The sequence below is a fragment of the Lytechinus pictus genome, chromosome 19, assembly GCF_037042905.1.
Source record: "Lytechinus pictus isolate F3 Inbred chromosome 19, Lp3.0, whole genome shotgun sequence".
NCBI lineage: Eukaryota > Metazoa > Echinodermata > Echinoidea > Temnopleuroida > Toxopneustidae > Lytechinus > Lytechinus pictus.
The window spans coordinates 7,332,223-7,354,295 of record NC_087263.1 but is presented as its reverse complement, the minus strand read 5'-3'; the positions used below and the strand labels follow the sequence as shown (position 1 = coordinate 7,354,295).

Here is a 22,073-nt window from a genome sequence, read left to right as displayed (position 1 = left end):
ACTGATAAAGATCTAAAAAAAAACAGAAAAGAAAAAAAAACATGGCGGTTGTTTTGTCTGGCAACTTTCGTGCTCTCATAATGAGCTGCACTTGCAGAATTCCTGCTCAAGCTGAGCTCGTTGGGGTGTCCAGATATACTACAGCGAATAAGAATAAAGATTCCTACGGATCGCTGGTATCAACAAGTTTACCAGATGTAGATTCAGAGATTGAAAGTGAGTCTGTTATTTTTGCCAATGTTGTGGTGTGGTCCCACCCATGTTTATTTGTGTTTGTAATTGTAGCTGTAAGGTGGAGGGTGGTTAACCTTCTTCTTCTTCTTCTTCTTCTTCTTCTTCTTCCTCCGCTTATATCGGAGATCAACAGCAAGGTGCTGCATAAAGAATGTCCATCAGCAGTTAATGATTACAGAGAGGAAAGAGATGTAATACGGCTAATATGGAGTTTATAAAGGAAAGTCAATGTAAGCGAAATAAGCACATCATTATGTTGGGAGGTGAGGTAAAGAGAGCATGGGAGTAACACCGCTCTTGTGAATGCATCTCCTTTGGTTGTATCATAGAGGGAGTAGATTTCATCTGGCAGGCGTTTACTTCTAAGCTTATTGCAGAATTCTTGTCTATGAGTGTCTAGGTGAACACATGTTGCTATAAAGTGGACAATATCTTCTGCTTCTTTCTTGCAGAGCCTGCATTCGACTATTGTGGTCTTCTTTATTTTAACAAGTCTTGTTTGCACTGGATATGTCTGGCTTAGTAGCTGTGCTCTGACAATTACTGCTTGCCTGAGAAATCTCGAGCTGCCACAGCGGGGATACAAGTGGTAGGGGTTCCGCATGTTGATGGAGGTCCAGAATGAGAGCGTTTTCTTTGCTTGGATTGCCTCCATGGTTTCAAGTATGACCACATTGTTTACTGCCATTTTTACTGTTTTCTTCCATTGGCAGTAAGGAATTGGGTCCAGTGTAAGTGACTGAAGATCTGGTAGGTTATACTTCAAAAGGATAGTTTGCCAGGCTCTGATTGTAACCGTTTGCTTGGAGAGGGCATGAAGAAAGGTGCGATATTCGAAGCGTTCGTGAGGGAGGTCAAGTAACTGTCCTATCAACTGAAGCTTCACAACGTCCACTTGCGCACTGATAGGTATTAGTCCAGTCAAAAGGTGTACCGATTCATCAGCTGCAGACTTCGGTAGGCCAAGAATCTGCTTGAAAAGTTGAAGCTGTGACTGGTTGAGTCTCTTTAACATACCCTTTGTAAAGTTAATGACCGCGGCTCCAAAGAGCATGCGGGGGATACAGTACACTCTCCATAATGTTGCGCAGTGTTGTGGTAGGAGGCCACCTGTATATGCACCAGCTCCAGTGAGAGCATAAAAGGTTTTGAGACCTTTTGCAATCATGTCCTCAGTTGGATCTCTCCTTGTGCTAGTTTTTATAATGCCAAGATGAGGATGCATTTGTGCAGTTTGCACTGGGTCCTCTCCCAGATGCCAGGCATATTGCTGTGAGGTATGTTTACTATCATTGAAGGCAATGATGCAGCTTTTGGATGGATTGATTCTGTATTTCCATTCTTTTGTATAGTTGTTTGTGACATCAAGCATAGATTGTAGTTCACTTGGTGAATTACTTAGAAGGGCTACATCATCAGCAAGGACTACAAGACCAGAATATCGACCTAGTAGATTACAGCCAAGATTCCTGCTGCGTAGACGTTTGATGAGTGCATCAATGAATGTAATGTAGAGGAGTGGAGATAAAACTCCCCCTTGCCTTACTCCTTGATAGATTGGAAAGGGCTCACTTGCTACATCATTCCAAAGGACTTGACTCTGAAGATCTTTGTACAGAGACTGGATCATATTAAGATGTACAGGATGGATGTTTGTGGCCCCTAGCTTATGGAAAAGACCCTGATGCCAAACTTTGTCAAAAGCTTTCTCAGCATCTAGGAGTGCAACAAAAGTGGGGGTTTTGTTTGCAGAATTAAGTTCAATTATGAGTTCAAGACAACATGAGGTCAGGATGCAGGAGTGATGTTTTTGGAAACCAAACTGGAGTTCATCTGGAATATTGTTTTCTTCAAGGGAGCGCTGGATCCTTGGTTTAAGGGCAAGTTCAATCAATTTGCACAAGGTAGAAGTCAGGGTTATTCCACGATAGTTTCTTGGGTCTTTCACATCTTTGCCTTTTCCTTTGTGTAAAGGAAGAACAAGTCCATTCTTCAGACTTTGAGGGGTAAAAGACGATACCAGGAAGGAGTTGAAGACTAGAAGTATAAGACGCCTTGCAGTTGCACCGAGATATTTGATGTGTTCTGGGCTGATATCATCAGGTCCACTAGCTTTCCCTTTCTTGAGGCTGGCGATGGCTACATCAAGCTCATGAGAGGTAATGAGGGCTGATTCCTGTACCATTGGGACAACCTCATTAGGTTCAAATTTATCATGAATTGTTATTTGAGAGATTTCGGCATTCAGTGTAGGTTGAGCCAAATCTGTGAAGTAGCACTTCCAACCAGCAGCTACATCACCTTTCTCGTATGTGCAGCCTTGGTACTCAAGCACTTCTGTTTGACGTTTTGTGATGTTGGTTCGTTGCCTCTTGATCAGCTGGTAGAATAGCCTTGAGTTTCCAGTTGATGCAGATTCGATGCTGGACAGGAGCCTACGGTGTTCTACGGCACGTGCCTGTCTCAATCTTTGTCTGAATACTTTCTTCAACTGGAGGTAGACATCATGCAGAGATACTCCTATGGGCTTTCCATTGTCTTTCCAGCGTTTCCATGCATGATTTGCTTCAGAATATGCTTCAGCAACTTCCGTTGTCCATTCTGCTTTACCGAGACGTTTTTGGCAAGGTTTAGTGTGAGGGAGATTTTTTGACTGCTGAACCATTGCTTGGGAGAGAGACAACAGGATTGCTTCAGCCTCTTTACCAAGAATTTCACAGTCACCTATGTTGGTAAATAGATCCATTGCTATCTCTTCCAAAGGTACTGTGTAGAGTTCCTGGAGAGTATTGTGATCAACTTGATCCCATTTTATTTTTATTCTGGAAACTTTCTCCGATTTGTGAGGGGAAGAGCTTGGCGATTTCTTTTCCTCCTTAAGAGAGGACTGAGGGGTACAAGGATCCCATGTGATGGTGACTGGAAAGTGGTCGGATGTATTCAGAGGGTCATCCTCCTTTATAGATACAACTCCAAATCGTGATAGCGCAGATGAAGGTATCAGGAATCCATCAATGTTTGACCTCTTCTTCCCATCATCTGATTGAAAGGTAAACTGTTCAGATGTACAGTGCTCCTCTGTGGCACTCAGGAAAACAACAGAGTTCATGAAAGATCTTAGATATCCTAGTGTCTTTTTATTGTTCTGATGTACTGTGTCGGCATTAAAATCTCCAGCAATCACTACAGTGGTTAGATTATTTGCCTGGTGCACATAAGTGTCTAGTAAGTGCGTGATGATTGCTAGACAGGCCTGGTACTCAGTGAGATCAGCAGATGAGGTGCCACTCGGAAGGTAGCAGTTAATTAGGAGTATTCTTTCATTCGAAGATGCAAGGTAGGCATTGGCTGCTATAAGTCTCGGTGACTGACATACTATTTCAGTGTATGATGTAATCAAACTTTTGCGGAGATACAGAGCTACGCCTCCTTTCCCTCTTCCGCCATGTACAATGTTCATATTTGACAAGTACTCAGAAGATTTAGAAAGAACATAGTGTTCTGAAGTTGGTGTATTAAGTAAATCCAAATTGTGGTCATGGAGCCAATGCTCCTGTATGCACAGTAAATCAATGTCTAATAAAATATGCTTCAGCATAAGTTCTGCGCTTCTGAACCCTCTGGTATTGAAGGTTCCTAATAAAACTGGCTTGGAGGCTGCCGAGGAAGTAGGAGGTTGAGGCTGGACTGTGTTAGATTTAAGATCTGCTGGTGGTGGCTGACAATCATTTGTAGTGATGGAGGATGATTCATTACACTTGGTATTGCCAGAAGCTGGGATGCGCTCAAGAGAAAATGGTGTGCTGATTCCAGCATTGTTAAATGTGTTGCTGTTGAGGCTCGGCCCGGAAGAAAAACCTGCTTCGGAGAGTGGGCCTTGTTTGGATCGTTGGTCATCAACAAGTTTCTTTGCTGGGATTGAACACTTGAGGCATTGGTATGTTCAGATTTTGCAGGGTGCCCGACCGTTAAGCCAGGTCGGGCACTAAGTCTAAATAAGTAATTTCATACGGTAAACTGTCATTGAAACTGCTCAAAACTTGTCTTTGACTTTGTAACATAACTTAGGTCTACTTAGTCTTACTCTTAGCTTCCAAAGAACTTGAATAGAAAGATGATGAAAAATTGTCAAAATTCAAAATTTATCTTTTCTGAGCTGAGTTTTCAGTCTTTCTAAAAATAATAAAATATTGTCAAAATAGAGTAGGCAGCTCATCAGTGATTTTGTTGTTTTCTCAACTTTTCCCATGCCATAGACATAGTCATAGAAAACCCACGTTCGGTAATCAGTAGAGGCGCACGGCCAATATGGGAGACTCTCTCCAATAGGGGAGACAATCTCCCACATCCCACATTGGAGACTTGCTTTGCAAAAGGACAAAAGAAACAACACCAACAAAAGCATGATTTTTTCCACCCAAAATTTTGTCTCACTAGGCGGTGCTGCACCATCCCGAGTTTGCTCAATCTCGAGATTTTAGCCCGATCGGCCCACTTCGCGATTAATCTTGAGTTTCAAGAAACCCCGTCTGCACCATCGCAAGAAGAGGGATTCCTGCTCGAGCGAGGCAACAAGCCCGATATTACGAGCATGCGCACTTTCGGATCTTGGAGTTTCAACGACCCGCGCTTTTGAATAACTTCCCGCGATATGCAAGCAATGTACTCCTTTCACTAGCACTTTCGCCGAATTCAACCGGTGTTATGCAACAATCCTCTCAGCTCAGCGAGTGAAGAAGTGATGTATTCTTCGTTAAATATGATGGCGGAGTAGGAGGCAACGACAGAGAGAGAGAGAGAGGGAGAGAAGGAGGAAAGAAATGCTATTTGCTCACATTTTGCTGTTGTTATTGAATATAACCATCGTCGATGAGCGCCTCCCCCTTCGGTCTGGTCTCTCCCAAAATCCATTCACTGGTGGGACACCATCGTTGCTTATGAACGCTATTCGCATGTATATAGTTGACTTTCGCACGTGTTTATGTTTTGACCAAGGCGGAAGTGGAACGCGAATTGCATTATGGACTGACGTCATGAATAAATTACCCCGAGTCCAATCTCGAGTGCGTCTGCACCGACGAATTAGCGGGATAATTCGTAAAATAGCGCGCTATTTTGCAAATAAACCCGAGTTGACTTGGGATTGCAATCTCGAGATTAATTCTACGAACTAGCGCGATAATTGCGTCTGCACCGCCAACTATCTCGAGATTTTTCAGATCGGGATAATTTGCCGGATCAGAAATAGCGCGTTAATTTGAAAACTCGGGATGGTGCAGACGGCCCTACTGAGGTCAGAAGCCCATTTGTTTTGTGTGTGATTGACAACAAAAATCCTTATCAAAACAAAAGTAGACGGTGAATATTTAAAGTAGACGGTGAAAAGGGGTAATTTTTCATGAGGAATCTGCTTATCACATTTTTATTTGCCGCCAAGGTAATCCTTTCGCAGCAAATGTAAACAAAGGAAATTGGACTCCAAAACTGGAGACTGTCTCTGAAATTGGATACCCAAATTCTTTACAAAAGTCTCTGATATTGGAGATAATCTCCCACATTGGAGACAGTCTCCAATATTGGCCGTGCGCCTCTACTGGTAATGATACCTTTTTCAGGTGTCCAAAATATATCACATGCGAAGAGGGGTCTGATTGGAAGCTTTATATCGTAAAACGTAAACAATTTCCGCAAAATGTTTACATATTTATATTTTGTAGGTAATTGTGTATTAATGGTGAAAGTTTGGTGAATTTTATAAAATTAATGTTTGATATGACTGAATTCATGAAAGTGTTTGGTAATATGTAGCCAGGACACAGTGGCAAATTGTGTAGAACGGATAGCGGAGCGTTCAACGCTATCGGGCGTGTACATTCCGCTTATTACACGACGTCATCCAGCCACTGCCGAGAGCCAATTTATGAATGAATTTGAAAACTCGGGATGGTGCAGACGGCCCTACTGAGGTCAGAAGCCCATTTGTTTTGTGTGTGATTGACAACAAAAATCCTTATCAAAACAAAAGTAGACGGTGAATATTTAAAGTAGACGGTGAAAAGGGGTAATTTTTCATGAGGAATCTGCTTATCACATTTTTATTTGCCGCCAAGGTAATCCTTTCGCAGCAAATGTAAACAAAGGAAATTGGACTCCAAAACTGGAGACTGTCTCTGAAATTGGATACCCAAATTCTTTACAAAAGTCTCTGATATTGGAGATAATCTCCCACATTGGAGACAGTCTCCAATATTGGCCGTGCGCCTCTACTGGTAATGATACCTTTTTCAGGTGTCCAAAATATATCACATGCGAAGAGGGGTCTGATTGGAAGCTTTATATCGTAAAACGTAAACAATTTCCGCAAAATGTTTACATATTTATATTTTGTAGGTAATTGTGTATTAATGGTGAAAGTTTGGTGAATTTTATAAAATTAATGTTTGATATGACTGAATTCATGAAAGTGTTTGGTAATATGTAGCCAGGACACAGTGGCAAATTGTGTAGAACGGATAGCGGAGCGTTCAACGCTATCGGGCGCGTAGATTCCGCTTATTACACGACGTCATCCAGCCACTGCCGAGAGCCAATTTATGAATGAAAATATAGTAAGCATGCGCAGTGCAAGCCTTCCATTGCCCCACACAGTATTCTACCAAAACAAGTGTGCAATTCTCTATCACCTCGTACCAAAATCGACCTAGAATTTCACTTTCCTATATTTTATATGAATTATGAAAGCTATTCTCGGAGGATCTATTTTCTCACCAATACCGCACAGGAAAGCGAATTTCGATTGCTTTGTGCTTTTTCGTCAAAATCATACGAATTAGCGTCGATATGGCATCGTGTTTGTTGGAGTTTGTAGAGTATCGCCACGTGCACAAAGTCAATTGATTTCCGGGTTTTGGAGCATCGCATGAATATGTATGAAATTGCCAAGTCTCGATAATTTTTCGATAGATACTAGAGCGATCTGATCACGAACCAAGACCATTTCCCACGTAGACAATGTGGCCGGATATCGTTATCGCTATCGATACTTTCGTATGCAGTCCGAAGGAATTATTTTGGAAACCACGTAGTCATGATGTGATTTGCGCGATTGCCCAATCAGCGGTCTCTGATTCGCTGAGCGGAGACGTTCTATCCGTTGTACACAGTCTATGGACAATTTGCCACTGTGCAGGAGGCTCCTCTAGATTAATGTAATTACTGACGTGCTTAATCTCCACAGAGCCAGGGACGGGATGCCATCGCTCTACACAAACCAAGTATTTTGGAGACAACAATGTTGCTCCAAAATACTCGTTTTCTTTAGGGTTTTGAGCCCAAACTTATGTAAATGGGCTAAAAGTATATTTGCCTCCCGCATACACTAATGGTGCGTGTATTTATTCAAATAAATCCAAAAAAAATTAGAAAAATAATTAAGAGCAGGAGCGTTTACTCACAGTCTTGTTATTGTCACCATCTTGCCGTCTTTGTTATCGTAGCCCATCTACAAGACACGTATAGAGGGTGACAAAATCATAAGCAGTGCCAACTTAGAAAAAAAAAAAAATAGATCTATGCATCGGCCGATAAATATCATGAATTGTAAAATACTTGCATTGGCCGATAAATTTTATGAATTACGATTCATGATATTTTGTGACTTTGGATTCTGAAACCAATTGATGTGAGGGGATATTTAGCCTCTCTGCGATTGAACCAATCTCTTCATTATTGACGTGTGCTTAGTAAAGATTATTGAAGCTAGCCTCTGTAAAAATATTGTTCATTTTGACAGAGTGGAATTTGTGCAGCGCCCTTGTGGTAAAGTTTGATCAGTTTCTTTTGGAACCCAGTTTATGTACTATTCACCCTATCACTCAATAAGTGTATAATTTCAAATTTTTGATCAATAGAGGTTTCTCCGCACTCCATGCGAGGGAAGGCCATGAGAGCGATGGAACAGAGATTAAAGAGATTCACACCAGTAAGTAACATTGATGATAATTATTACACTTTTCTTAGTGCAACATGGTGCGTTTCTAAGGAATTTATATTCAAGCCCTTTTCATCCCCTTGCATAAAAATTACTATCAATGTACCATTTGATAATGAATGGTAACTTTCAAGGAATACTTGATTTTGAACGGCATAGTAATGCTACCATAGCCAATTGGTTGAATTTTTTAGGGGAACTCAGCGGCACACATTTTTTTCTTCCAGTGAACATTAACAAAACAATGCCCTAATCTGTCTGCATGGTCACCTCCCCCCCCCCCCTTGTCCACTTATAAACTTGTTCCATGACTCGGCTCTCATCACTTTATTTCATCTTGTTTGTATTATAGCTACCAGCTCCCAGGGAGTCTAAGATGTCTGATGATCAGGAATGGGCTGGTGTTTACCCCACTGCCGCTAGTTTCAAATGGTCTGCTGTACCCCTACCACTCAGAATGGGCTACCCAGTCAGAAGGGGGATTCCCCCTCATAAGTTTGGAAATCTTGAACTTATCAAGGTAGGTCAGATCTAAATTCCTTACACCATTATTAGGACAGTACTGAAGATGGCCAACCAGCCACAATTGTTTAAGGTTTAATCATTTATTCAATACATACTGGGTGAATATTCAACCCTGTTTAACAAATTAAGCAAGCCTGTATGACACAGTCTGCAGGAGGGCAGCATGCAACTCACACTGTGCTGCTAAGCTTAGGCCATCAGTCCTCTAGTTAACAATGATTTCATGCATCTTTAACACTTAATGGCCACCAGTAACCACTATAGATCTATCTCAAACACTGTGGTCCGTATTCTGAAGTCAGGTTGGTTTAACTTAAACCATGGTCTAACTCTGTGCTAAAATTATGGAGAGCCAAAAATTCAAAAAATCTGTTTACATTGTATATTTCTTATGTTTACTATTTTGTTTCCTTTTGCTTTCATAATGAAGAAAAATACTTCAGTTATCATTTTCAGACAATAATGAACAATTTGAGTGTCAAATGAGTTAATAAATTGGATGTGCACTGTTAGGGTTTTGTGCCCCAATTGGCTCTCCATAGTTGAACCACAACTTTAAGGCAGGGTTTAATTTAAACTCAAGTTCAGAATACGGGCCTATATGTTTACTAAAGAGGTTTCAACAACCCTTTTTCTTTTCAGGGATCCTTAGAGCATTTCAGAACTAAATCGCCTTGAGCCATCGCGCAATTTCTACTGTTTGTTTCCCTCCTGAGTCCATATGAGCAGAAAGGATGTAACATGAATTACCAACAATTATACATGTAATTGTTTATCCTTGTTTATGATTATATCTTGTTTGTTACATCTCTTTTATAACAGATTCCTAATTTCCTGCATCTTACTCCACCTGCCATCAAGAAACACTGTACTGCTCTAAAAGGTGAGTGATGGTTGGTCTTCCTCTTTTTTACACTTCAGTTTGAGGTCTTGCCATAACTGGAACTGACATCTATGAATCAATTCTATGAAGATTTTCAGCTTTAAACAGATTGTATAACTTAATCCTAAAGGAACCAAATAATTTTATCACCATCTCCCAGCTGAGGGGTTGCAAGATTTCAGCCATCCATTCTACTTTTGCAACAAATCAAACACATACTGTACCTTGCCCATCATGCAAAAAAGCTGTTGATACAATGTACCTGAAAAATGGCATATTTTTTCATATATCATTATAATCTGAATGATTATACTGATATATGAAAAAAAAATAACACAAAACACAAACAAAGAAGTATGAATCACCCAATATCATACACTTGTTTTTACATCTTGTTTATGTTTTTCAGAGTTGTGTTCTGATTGGCCAGAAGGTCTTGATACAGATGCCAACTGTGACAGACATTTTCCTCTAGAAACGGTTGAATCTGATTACGTCTTTTCTGGGTCATCTCTCAGGCATCCACAGTCACGTGAGGTCACGGTCAAGGTCAGTCCAAGAAAATATAAAGTTCATGGTTTATTTTCCACATTTCCATTAAAACATAAAACAATTTACAATATAGGCATTTCAAATCATAACAAATATAATGTATATACAGTGGATAAACAAAGGAAAAACATAGAGAATACAAATACATCATAAAATGTGGAGGGTCAAAAGAATTTAATTAGACTTAAAAGTTTGACCCTATTAAAAAAAGATGGGTCCTGTTTCATAAAGAATTTTTTATAACAACAAATACCAAATTTTATATAACAAGTTTACCACCAGCCAATCAGATTGAATGATTTCAGTGGCTTTTAACTGTATATTGCAATGTTTTATTATTACAAGTTTCATGAAACAGGCCCCCGGTTTGTTTGGTTTTTGTCTCGCCTGCATAGCAGAGCGAGACTATAGGCGCCGCTTTTCCGACGGCGACGGCGGCGGCGTCAACATCAAATCTTAACCTAAGGTTAAGTTTTTGAAATGACATCATAACTTAGAAAGTATATGGACCTAGTTCATGAAACTTGGACATAAGGTTAATCAAGTATTACTAAACATCCTGCCTGAGTTTCAGGTCACATGACCAAGGTCAAAGGTCATTTAGGGTCAATGAACTTAGACCATGTTGGGAAAATTATTTTCAAAATCTTAACCGAAGGTTAAGTTTTTGAAATGACATCATAACTTAAAAATTATATGGACCTAGTTCATGAAACTTGGGCATAAGGTTAATCAAGTATTAGTGAACATCCTGCTCGAGTTTCACGTCACGTGACCAAGGTCAAAGGTCATTTAGGGTCAATGAACTTTGGTTAAGTTGGGGGCATTTGTTGAATTACTATCATAACTTTGAAAATTTATGGATCTAGTCCATGAAACTTGGACATAAGGTTAATCAAGTATTAGTGAACATCCTGCCTGAGTTTCAGGTCACATGACCAAGGTCAAAGGTCATTTAGGGTCAATGAACTTTGGCCAAGTTGGGGGTATTTGTTGAATTACCATCATAACTTTGAAAATTTATGGATTTAGTTCATGAAACTTGGACATTAGGTTAATCAAGTACCACTGAATATCCTGTGTGAGTTTCAGGTCACATGACCATGGTCAATGGTCATTTCAGGTCAATGAACTTTGGCCGTGTTGGGCGTATATGTTAAATTACCATCCTAACTCTGAAAGTTTATGGATCTAGTTCATAAAACTTGGACATAAGAGTAATCAAGTATCACTGAACATCCTGTACGAGTTTCAGGTCACATGACCATGGTCAAAGGTCATTAAAGGTCAATGAACTTTGGCCGTGTTGGGGGTATTTGTTGAATTACCATCCTAACTCTGAAAGTTTATGGATCTAGTTCATAAAACTTGGGATATAAGAGTAATCAAGCTTCACTGAACATCCCCTGTGAGTTTCAAGGTCACAAAACCAAGTCAAAGGTCAGTTAAGGTCAATAAACTTAGGCCATGTTGGGGTAATTTTGAAAGTTTATGGATAGAGAATGAATGAAATGTGGACATGGGTGTAGTTGACAAGTCTTAAGTCACCGTTCAAATGTCATCTATGGTCAATGAACGTGGTATTATATCATTATATGAATGGTGTTTTTGTGAATGATTATTTTATAGTAGTTTTCAAAGTTAGCACTGCTGCTATGTTAAATTGCGTAATGCAGGCGAGACTGCCAGAGGCGTTCCACTTGTTATTTTTTTGTGGGTTAATGTGAATAAGAAGTAGGAAGGATATTGAACTGAATACCATATTATAAAGTATAATAACATGCACACATATGAGCTTTATTACGTGCTTGATTTTATATCCAGCCAAATATCAACCATTTTTTTTACTAGCAGACGAGCAGAGTGTACTTCAAGACAACCAGCTCTTTTTAGGTGATCTGTCTGTTGACAGATCACCTCTTGTGTTTCTACGAATTTTCTTTTTTATTTATTTATTTCTTTATTTATTTATTCTTTTTATTTATTTTTCTTTTTCCACCCTTTTCTTGTTCCACCAAAATCAGAAAAACTGTTCTATCAATTTTCATCAAATTATTATCAATGATGCACAGTTATAATGCAATGTGTACGAAACAAGTTCAACGTCAAATGGTCATCGTGACGTCATCTACGCGCCATTTTGTAAAATCACATTATCAACAATATCTTCATCATCAATCATCAAAAATGAACAATATTAACATGAAATTAACTTCAGATCATGGGTCAACTGTCCATGTCATCAAACGTCATTAACACGTCACGACGCGCGCGTCAAAATTTTAAAATGCTCAAAATCACTTTTTGATCAAAGTACATGTAGAGTACGAATCAGGTCATTTGAAGCATTTCAAGAATTTGCGCGCTCACGTGTTTTCGCGCGCGTTCACGCGCGTAACGTCGTTACGCAATGTAGAATCGCCGTTTCTTTTACGTCAATGCATTTATTATGAAATTCTGATTAATTTGATACCTTGATCAACCTTCTACGACCAGTAGTAAAGGAATTAGCTTCTATCAAATTTTTAATAACGCGCGCACGCGCGCGTTCACAATAGGCCAAATATGTGGAAAAACATGCCTTTACAAAATTTAATATAACTCTTCGGATAGTCCATTGACCCTCAAATATTCTTTTATATTCCGATAGAGTATGAATTGTAGATGTGATTTCATGTCACATTTGACCCTAAATTTTATCATGACGTCATCAAAATGGCGTCGGAACTAAAATTTTCCATTTTTGTTTTATGACGTTTTAATAATTTTGCAAATATAACTATAACTTCGTAAATATTGGTCAATTTTCGCCCATTCTTTTATATGTTGTAGCTGAATACATACTCTTTCTAATGTAATGGCTATATTAACATTAAAATGAACGGATCATCCTGAAAAATGGCAAGTTATAGAGGCATGTCATTTTCGCTCATTTTGTGTGCAATCTCTATGGGAAATGACTTTTTCTCAAAACTGGATTTTACATTCCTCTATTTCGCGAGCCATATCTCCATTTCTAATCGTCGGTTTTCTCTTAGCTTGGAGTATAATTTAGCTGAGATTGTAAGCTATCGCAATCTGGTCTTAATTTTCTGATAAGAAGCCGGGATCATGCCCGTATTTTTCTTGAAAAATTGGATTTGAGATCCTCTCAATTTGCTTATAAATGTGTAAAGTCTATGGGAAATAGTGCTTATGTGTATTAGTCTATGGGAAATAGTGTAGCTCAGTTGATAAGGCACCAGACTTGCGTCCTTAGGGTCGAGGGTTCGAGCCCAGGGGTGAATATGAGATTTTTTTTTTCTTTTTTGTTTATTTTCAACATTTCACAAATGGTCCTTTATGACCATTACAAGGTATATATTGCACAATAAAATAGTTTAAAAACCCTTTTATTATAACTTGTACATATACCATGTGTAACAGTTATTTCACAAAACTTTTCATTTCCCTCTTTTCAAGGGTATTCAACATGTTCTCTTCGTAATAAAAGTTCAGTTTTCAATATGATCATCGTATTGATCTCAATAAACATGGTGATTGTATTCGTGATCATGAAAATCAGAGACAGATCACCTAATTCGTCCTCATGACGAATTAAAGTTCTAGTTAAGAATTATTATCCGAAACCAGTCCTTTTCAGGACTCTCTCTCTATACATGGTGAACAAAAAACCTGGCATCTAGATAATCATTATTCTAGATCCCCTTGCTTTAGCCAGCCAAATATCAACCTAATTGGTTACTAGCAGACGAGCAGAGCATACTTCAAGACAACTACTGGTATCCCTGTTTTAAGAACTGATTTGTGCATTGTATATTACCTAATGCCATTACTTTTGTGATTATTTATTATATGTTATTTATTGTTTGTATACCAACAGCCGGAATATGATTTTTATGCCAATGTAATTTCTTTTTATTTTGAGCATGACAATAAATTTTGAATATCTGATTACCAGCAGTCCTTTCCAGGCTTCTCTCTCTTTACATGTTGAACCAAAATCTTGTCATCTTAGATATATTATTATTCTAGATCCCCTTTGGCAACAAAATGAACACATACATTGGGGTTCTGCTTTTGAACTTGCTACCCCCAAACTACAATGTATGAAATACATGTAGCCCACCAAGTGACATAAGAAGCTTTTTCATCACCATCTTAAAATCTAAATTAAAAGATCTCTTTAGTTAATAAAAAGTGCTTTGTAGAATTGAGTAAAAAGCAGAGCTCTCAGCCAGTGTAGATGAATATATGTAAAATCTGCACTACATAAATTAATGTTTTCGTTATTATGATTATGATCGTGATTTTGAATTTGTTTTCAGGTAAAGTTAAGTGAGTTACCTTTGGATAAGCATGCTAGATGGAAGTTCATTCAACTTGTAGGCGATAGATACAACAATGACACAGATATAGTTACTATATCAGCAGACAGGTTGGTTTAACATATAGCCAGGGAAGTATTTCACCAAGATTAAAGTGTGACTTACAGTTGCATCTGTTATAAAATATATCACCTCATGTCATGCGTATGGATCCAGCACTACCACATATTAGTCAAACAGATTACAAGTTTGCGTTTAAGCATGAATATAAGTCACACTGAAATCTTTATGAAACACTCACCAGTTCTTGCAAAAATTAGTAAAAACATGAGTGTCAAATGGTTTTGGTGGAAAATGCGTAATTGCAGGGGAATGAAACATGCATGTATAAGATATCATAATAGTAATTATTTTTAAAGTACTAAGATTCGACTTTGTATACAAATAGTGCAGGAGGAACATGATGTGTACATTGTATGTGTGTTTTTGTTTTTATTTGTTTTTGTTTTTTTAAGATAATGATGTGGATCCATGTTAATTGATAAACCATCCTCATCTCAAAACCATGACCAGTCAATAGTACCATGCATTAGCTTTTTCTTGTAAGCTAAAATGAATGAATGATCACATGACAGATTTCAACCAATCATTTGATTAGGAGACACGTGTCACCATTTTATATAACAGAATATCATAACCCCCCCCCCTCCCCATTGAAGGAGAAATATGTTTAGGGCATACAGGGCTAGAACCAGTGGCAATTCACGTTTCCCTTCCAACATTTTTTGTTTTCATACGCAGGTGTCCGCTGAAGAAGCAGAATTACGATTACTGCATTTATGTCATGAGTGTGCTGTTTCATGAAGCATGGGTAAGAATACTCTTCATTTTCTTTTATACTAATGACACAGATGAGAGTGCCTTTCCACCCCCCCCCCTAACATTTTGTGTGATAAATTTGTAATCTGTAGGGTCTTGTCTCAACCTTTACATGTAAACCTAGTCGAAAGAAGGATCTTGGGAAAATTGAGAGAATCGCCAACCAAGCAGGAAAGATCACCGACCAAACTTAAAATTTAGATGATGCCTGCAAAACAAAAATTGTACTAGAAATACAACAAACAACTGTTGCACTCAACGTTTCCTAAATTCCTTCGTTCCCCTGTCCATCCGCACATACAATAATCTCACCACCTGATTTTTCTTTTCTGATCTATTCGACCGGGACAATCTTCTTTACTTATCGTCTTTACTTTTCACATCTTTTACTGGAAAAAAAAAAAGATTATCTGAAGAATTTCCCTTGTATTTGTCACTTTCAAATGCATTTTTATATAATTGTATCTATGCAAGTCATATATGTAATATGTAATGTTTTATTACAAATGTTTTATAATGTGAGCAAACCAATTTCCATGCATGTGGACAATAAAATAAAATTGAATTGATTGAATATAAAGTTGAACATTTTCCCAAAATCAGAGCAATTTTTGTATGGTGTAGACCAGGGCCCTATTGCATGAAAGTTAATATTGTGGTAACTTTGCATGGCAACATGGTCCAACAGCCAATCACAATCAAGGATTCCATTAAAGATACCATTGGATGGCAAACTTACCATAATTGTAACTTTTATGCAACAGGGCCCAGGGGTGTTTTACAAATATTTTGGTGTGAGTCACACTTGAATTCCAGTTGTTTGAGGTACAAAACACATCACTGTATTAGTAAAATCAGGTCTAGACGACATGCGATGTGCACTTTTTAAGTACCAAGTATTAGGCAGAGAGAGAGTGCATTTCATACCATGCCATTGGCATGACTTTATCTTTGAAATCTAACTTTTCCAAGATCTGTTTTTTTTGTTTTACTTGGTACTGAAATAGTTGTTATTATCAATCCACTCATTAAATGTATTTATTATCAATTAAAATTCTATTTTCAGATCTTTGAGCCCTGGGAGTCTGAGATTACTGATGATGACATGGAAGAGTATGTGTGGGACATTAGTCCTTCAAAGACATCCATCATCAATACAATAGCCAGCATGAAGAATAAGGTTTGTATTGGACATTTTCAGCTTGTTTCATTAATGGGGCTTTGCAAAAAACTTGATATCATTTGCAAGTCGATTTGGGGTCAAAATTTCAATTATAAGTCTGGCAATTAATTGCAAGTTTGCAATTGATTACTATTAGTGTGCTCCTTGCAATAAGCAGTAAAAATCAATCTGCTCTAGTTACAATTGATGTCAATTGCTTATCCCTGGACCCTCTTGTGACAAATGGTATACACCAAAATATTCATCGGCGATGGTTTAGTGCAAAATGCTCACCAGTGGTTCTTAAAGTCGCTCTTAACTTCGAACAGCTTTATGAAACGGCCCCCTGGTAGTAGACGAAGTGATTGTAGTCCAATGGCAATTTACCATTTGATCATGAGACAAACTCATCAATTGATTTGTTTTAAAAGTTTATTGGATCTCCGGAAACTAGTAATATCTTAAATTTGTATTTGTTTATTTAGGTGTGTCTTTACTTTGATATTTTGAGTTACATTATGTAATGTTTTGGCTTGTGTTATTGTTATGACATGATTGATGAATAATTGTTACAGTGTCTTTTTGTATATTCATATTTTGATTGTTTGTAACTATGTGTATACTAGTTATTACATGTTTGATAAATACCCTATTATTATTATTTTTTTATTATTATGTTTTTATTTTCAATTTTTATTCATTAATTTTTTATGGGCGGGTGGGGGGTAGGGGTCTGTCCTCCACCTGTCCCATAATAGCTTATCTGATAACTAAAGAACAAAGTTCAAAATTCACTGGAGTCTACATAAATAACCAGTTCTTGCAATAGCCAAACTATTATTAAGTGATCGAACCCAAGCTTGGCTCGTGTGCATTTTGGAGTTCCAATGAAGGTTAAAATTCCAAGGTCACAGAGGTAATTAATATGCGTGATCCTGTACTAATACATGTATGTCGCGGGTTATATTTTCATAATGCTATTTCTATATTCACAATCATCTCTTTTTATAGGCTCCAGTCAGCGGGGATGTTGATCCACAGCTGGAGGAGGACATCATGGAGAGCAAAGAGGTCCAGGAACTACGAGAATCCGTCAGCGAGATCAGAAACTCCGGCGAATCCTTAGAGAACCTAGAGAGATACAAGGAAGCTGTTCTTGGCATCGTTCATAGTAAAGCTGAGCTTGCAAGCAGTTGACCGAGCCCTTTCCATATTGTGAACTCTTGTGAGAAAAACTCTACCCCATTCTGTAGAAGTGAGCTGTTTCGAGCACCGTCCATACCAAATCTGAGCTTGCAAGAAGTTCACTGAGCCCTTTCCATATTGATAAACTCTTGTGAGAAAAACTCTACCCCATTCTGTAGAAGGAAGCTGTTCCTAGCACCGTCCATACCAAATCTGAGCTTGCAAGAAGTTGACCGAGCCCTTTCCATATTGTGAACTCTTGTGAGAAAAACTCTACCCCATTCTGTAGAAGGGAGCTGTTCCTAGCACCGTCCATACCAAAGCTGAGCTTGCAAGCAGTTGACCTAGCCCTTTCCATATTGATAAACTCGTGTGAGAAAAACTCTACCCCATTCTGTAGAAGGGAACTGTTCCTAGCACCGTCCATACCAAAGCTGAGCTTGCAAGCAGTTGACCTAGCCCTTTCCATATTGATAAACTCGTGTGAGAAAAACTCTACCCCATTCTGTAGAAGGGAACTGTTCCTAGCACCGTCCATACCAAAGCTGAGCTTGCAAGCAGTTGACCGAACCCTTTCCATATTGATAAACTAGTTAATCAACCCCCTTTCATATGGATGAGCTATTGGAAGGATAACATTACTTCATTCTGTCAAGAGAAGCTGCTCTTGGAATCATCCTTGGCAAAGCTGACCAACCCCTTTCATATTTATGAACTGTTATGAGAAAAGCAGTGAAGCTGAGCTGGCAGCAGTTGACCATCCCCTCTCCATACCTAACTATTATAAGAATAACATTGAAAATGAGCTTGCAAGCCATTGACCAACCCAAGGAGGCTGTTTTTAGCATCGTTTATTTCTTAGCTTTGCTTTCATGAAGTTGACCAACCCCCATTCTTTACTGGTGATCTAATATGATAATAACATTGCTTCATTCTGTCCAAGGAAGCTGCTCTTGGCATTGTCCATAGAAGAGCTTAGCTAGGAAGCAGTTGAGCATCCCCTTTTCAAACTGACAAACTATTATGTGAATAACATAGAAGCTGAGATAGCAAGCATCGACCAAGTGGACCAACACCTTACATATTGGTAAACTAGTTAATCAACCTTCTTCCATATGGATGAGCTACATGTATTGTAAGAAATACATTACTTCATTCTGTCAAAACAAACTGTTCTTAATATCGTCCATTGCAAAGCAGAACTAGTAACCAGTGGACGTACCCTTTTCCATATTGATTAACTATTTTGAGAATAACATTACCTCATTCTGCCCAAAGAAGCCCTTCTCAATGCAGGTAATAAATTGATGCCCCTTATTGAGTTTGGAAACTGTTGTTGGAATGCTTCCCAGGGAGGGGGGAAAGTGCATTCCTTTTTTATGCACAAGCAAGGATCCAAAGACAGGTAATGTCTGTAAAGCATGTGTTAGAGACACCATTTCACTTGATACAATGTATTCAAGTGCTGCATACTATTACCCCTGCTTTATTCTTCCATTGGTATGAGAACAGGGTATATGGGAATTTCTTGTCTTGACCCTTCCCCCATATTAATGCCATATTCTCATCAACAAAATCAACTCCGAATCTGTCCATGGTCTGTCATTGGCAATAACCTAATAGCTGTTGTTGGGTTATCAGTTTGCAGTTTGTTTTGCTGATGCGACTGTGGGATGAATTAAGGCCATCAGACCGCACACCTTACGACCTTATGGCCCACGATCCGATTTTTGTAACAATCACATTTTGCTAATTTTTTGAAAATGTGAATGATAGGTTTCTTTTATTCAAGGGGTACTCCAGGCTGAAGTAAATATGATTAAAACAGATAAAGAAAAATCAGACAAACAAAACACTGAAAATTTGATCAAAATCGGACAAGGAACAACAAAGTTATGACAGTTTAAAGTTTTGCTTCTTCCGGTGAAACAATGCTAGGCATGTCTTCATGAATATTCCATGAGCAAATTGATGATGTCATATCCCCACTTGTTCTTTTGTATTGTATTATATGAAATTAGGTTTATTCAAAAGAATTTCCTCCAAGAACATAAAAAAATGGATTGACAACTGAAATAGTGCAATAGATATTAATTGCTACAACTTATTTCATGATAAGGAGGACATATTATTCACACATGCATGAAATAATGAAACAATTATGATTTCATGTAATAACATAAGAAAAAGTAAAGTGGGGATGTGACATCATCAGCCAACCTAATGAATAGTCATGACGATGTGCATGTACTATTTTTACAAAATATTGCTAAACTTAAAAATTCAATAACTTTGTTAATTATTATTTGATTTTGATGAAATTTTCGGCATTTTGCCCTGTGAATTTTCCTCGATTTATTCAAATATAACTATTTTTCAGCCCGGAGTATCCCTTTAAGGCCCAAATTAACTGAAAGACAATTTTCGATGATTGCAAGTCTTTATTTTGAAGTAAAGCCCAAATTAGTTTCAAATCGTAGCTGATCGTACGATGATGTCATTACAACTACATGTAGATGTTAAATTCGCTTTAATTCTTATAAGGATTATAGTATTGTCACAAATTTGAAGATCGGTATTCGTAAGATGATTTAGAACTTTACACAGTAAGATATTCCTTGTCTCAATATTAGCATCAAATCTACGTTCTATTTAAAAATCAGGTTGCAGACCAATCGTAAGATCTTAGTTGTGCAGTGGCCTTTATGCATACAGAGAACTTTTTTGTATTTAAAAAGATTGAATCATAAAAGCGTTTTGTATTTAATTTGTTGATCTACATTGACTAGTCAAAGAGTATTGCATGATAAATTATTGTGAAATTGGAAGCAGTTTATTATCTCTCTATGACTGATTTATTGTATTGATATAATGATGGGTATGTCACGTTTTGTATGAGGAATTGTGAAATAAAACTGATATAAAGAAAAGAAAAAATAAGGATTTAGAAGCCATCTCTCAATAATTTATCTGATACATGGAATCTAGTCATTAGTACCAGTTAATATTCATATTAGCTAACATAAATGATTGGTCATGTGATTAATTTCAGCCAATCATTTGATTAGGATCCATATTACCATTTTTTGTCTCGCCTGCATAGCAGAGCGAGACTATAGGCGCCGCTTTTCCGACGGCGGCGGCGTCAACATCAAATCTTAAAGGGGAATCCAACCCAAATAAAAACTTGTTTTTATAAGGAAAAGAAAAATCAGACAAGTTGATAGGTGAAAGTTTGAACAATATTGGACAAACAACAAGAAAGTTATGAATTTTTAAATGTTGTAAATATTGGTAATCACTATACCCATGGAGACTTCAAATTGGCCGCATATGGGATATCATAGTGATGTAAGGCAAGGACTACTCTTCCATGTACTCCAATACATATTATGGCTAAAATGTCGTTTTTCCCAAAAGTTTTATTTCAAATTATATTTTTCTTTCATGAGAACATAAAACAATATACTACCTGGGATATATTTAGATTACTGCCCCAGGGGAATGGATACTTAGGAGAAAACCACAAATCCCTGATAATAAAGTACATGGCCTATGGGAAAGTTGTCCTTGCCCCTTGTCATAATTTACTTACTCAGTTGCCAATTTGAAATCTACATAGTATTTGTGATCTCAATTTTAAAGCAGCTATAACTTTCTTATTGCTTGTCAGATTTCTTTCAAACTTTCACCATTCTGTTTAATTTATTTTCTCCTTCCCAACACAAAATTTTATGGCCAAGGCTGGATTCCCCTTTAACCTAAGGTTAAGTTTTTGAAATGACATCATAACTTAGAAAGTATATGGACCTATTTCATGAAACTTCGATAAAGGTTGAGCAAGTATTACTGAACATCCTGCCTGAGTTTCAGGTCACATGACCAAGGTCAAAGGTCATTTAGGGTCAATGAACTTAGACCATGTTGGGATAATTTTTTTCAAAATTTTAACCGAAGGTTAAGTTTTTGAAATGACATCATAACTTGGAAAGTATATGGACCTAGCCTTGTTTTACAGACTTTCTCATGAAATCAGTGTTTACTGGAATTTCTCTTTAATCAAGTATTAGTGAACATCCTGCTCAAGTTTCAGGTCACATGACCAAGGTCAAAGGCCATTTAGGGTCAATGAACTTTGGTCAAGTTGGGGGTATTTGTTGAATTACTATCATTACTATGAAAATTTATGGATCTAGTTCATGAAACTTGGACATAAGGTCAATCAAGTATTAGTGAACATCCTGCCTGAGTTTCAGGTCACATGACCAAGGTCAAAGGTCATTTAGGGTCAATGAACTTTGGCCAAGTTGGGGGTATTCGTTGAATTACCATCAT

General features: G+C 37.9%; 1 protein-coding gene across 1 annotated transcript; it reads left to right on the top strand.

Annotated features, from left to right (window-relative positions):
- The first annotated feature begins 30 nt into the window (after positions 1 to 30).
- LOC129282390 (small ribosomal subunit protein mS35-like) lies at positions 31 to 20,678 on the top strand. The gene is made up of 9 exons (XM_064113762.1): positions 31 to 216; positions 8,145 to 8,215; positions 8,577 to 8,744; positions 9,572 to 9,632; positions 10,042 to 10,181; positions 14,513 to 14,622; positions 15,314 to 15,383; positions 16,458 to 16,571; positions 17,565 to 20,678. The coding sequence occupies exons 1-9, from the start codon at positions 42 to 44 to the stop codon at positions 17,748 to 17,750; spliced, it is 1,095 nt and encodes a 364-aa protein (XP_063969832.1). The 5' UTR covers positions 31 to 41; the 3' UTR covers positions 17,751 to 20,678.
- Positions 20,679 to 22,073: the final 1,395 nt, after the last annotated feature.

Coding starts and splice junctions, on each gene's coding strand:
- LOC129282390 (XM_064113762.1), top strand. CDS start 42: ATGGCGGTTGTTTTGTCTGGCAACTTTCGTGCTCTCATAATGAGCTGC. Junction 217..8,144: donor TGTAGATTCAGAGATTGAAA/GTGAGTCTGTTA, acceptor TTTGATCAATAG/AGGTTTCTCCGCACTCCATG. Junction 8,216..8,576: donor GATTAAAGAGATTCACACCA/GTAAGTAACATT, acceptor TTTGTATTATAG/CTACCAGCTCCCAGGGAGTC.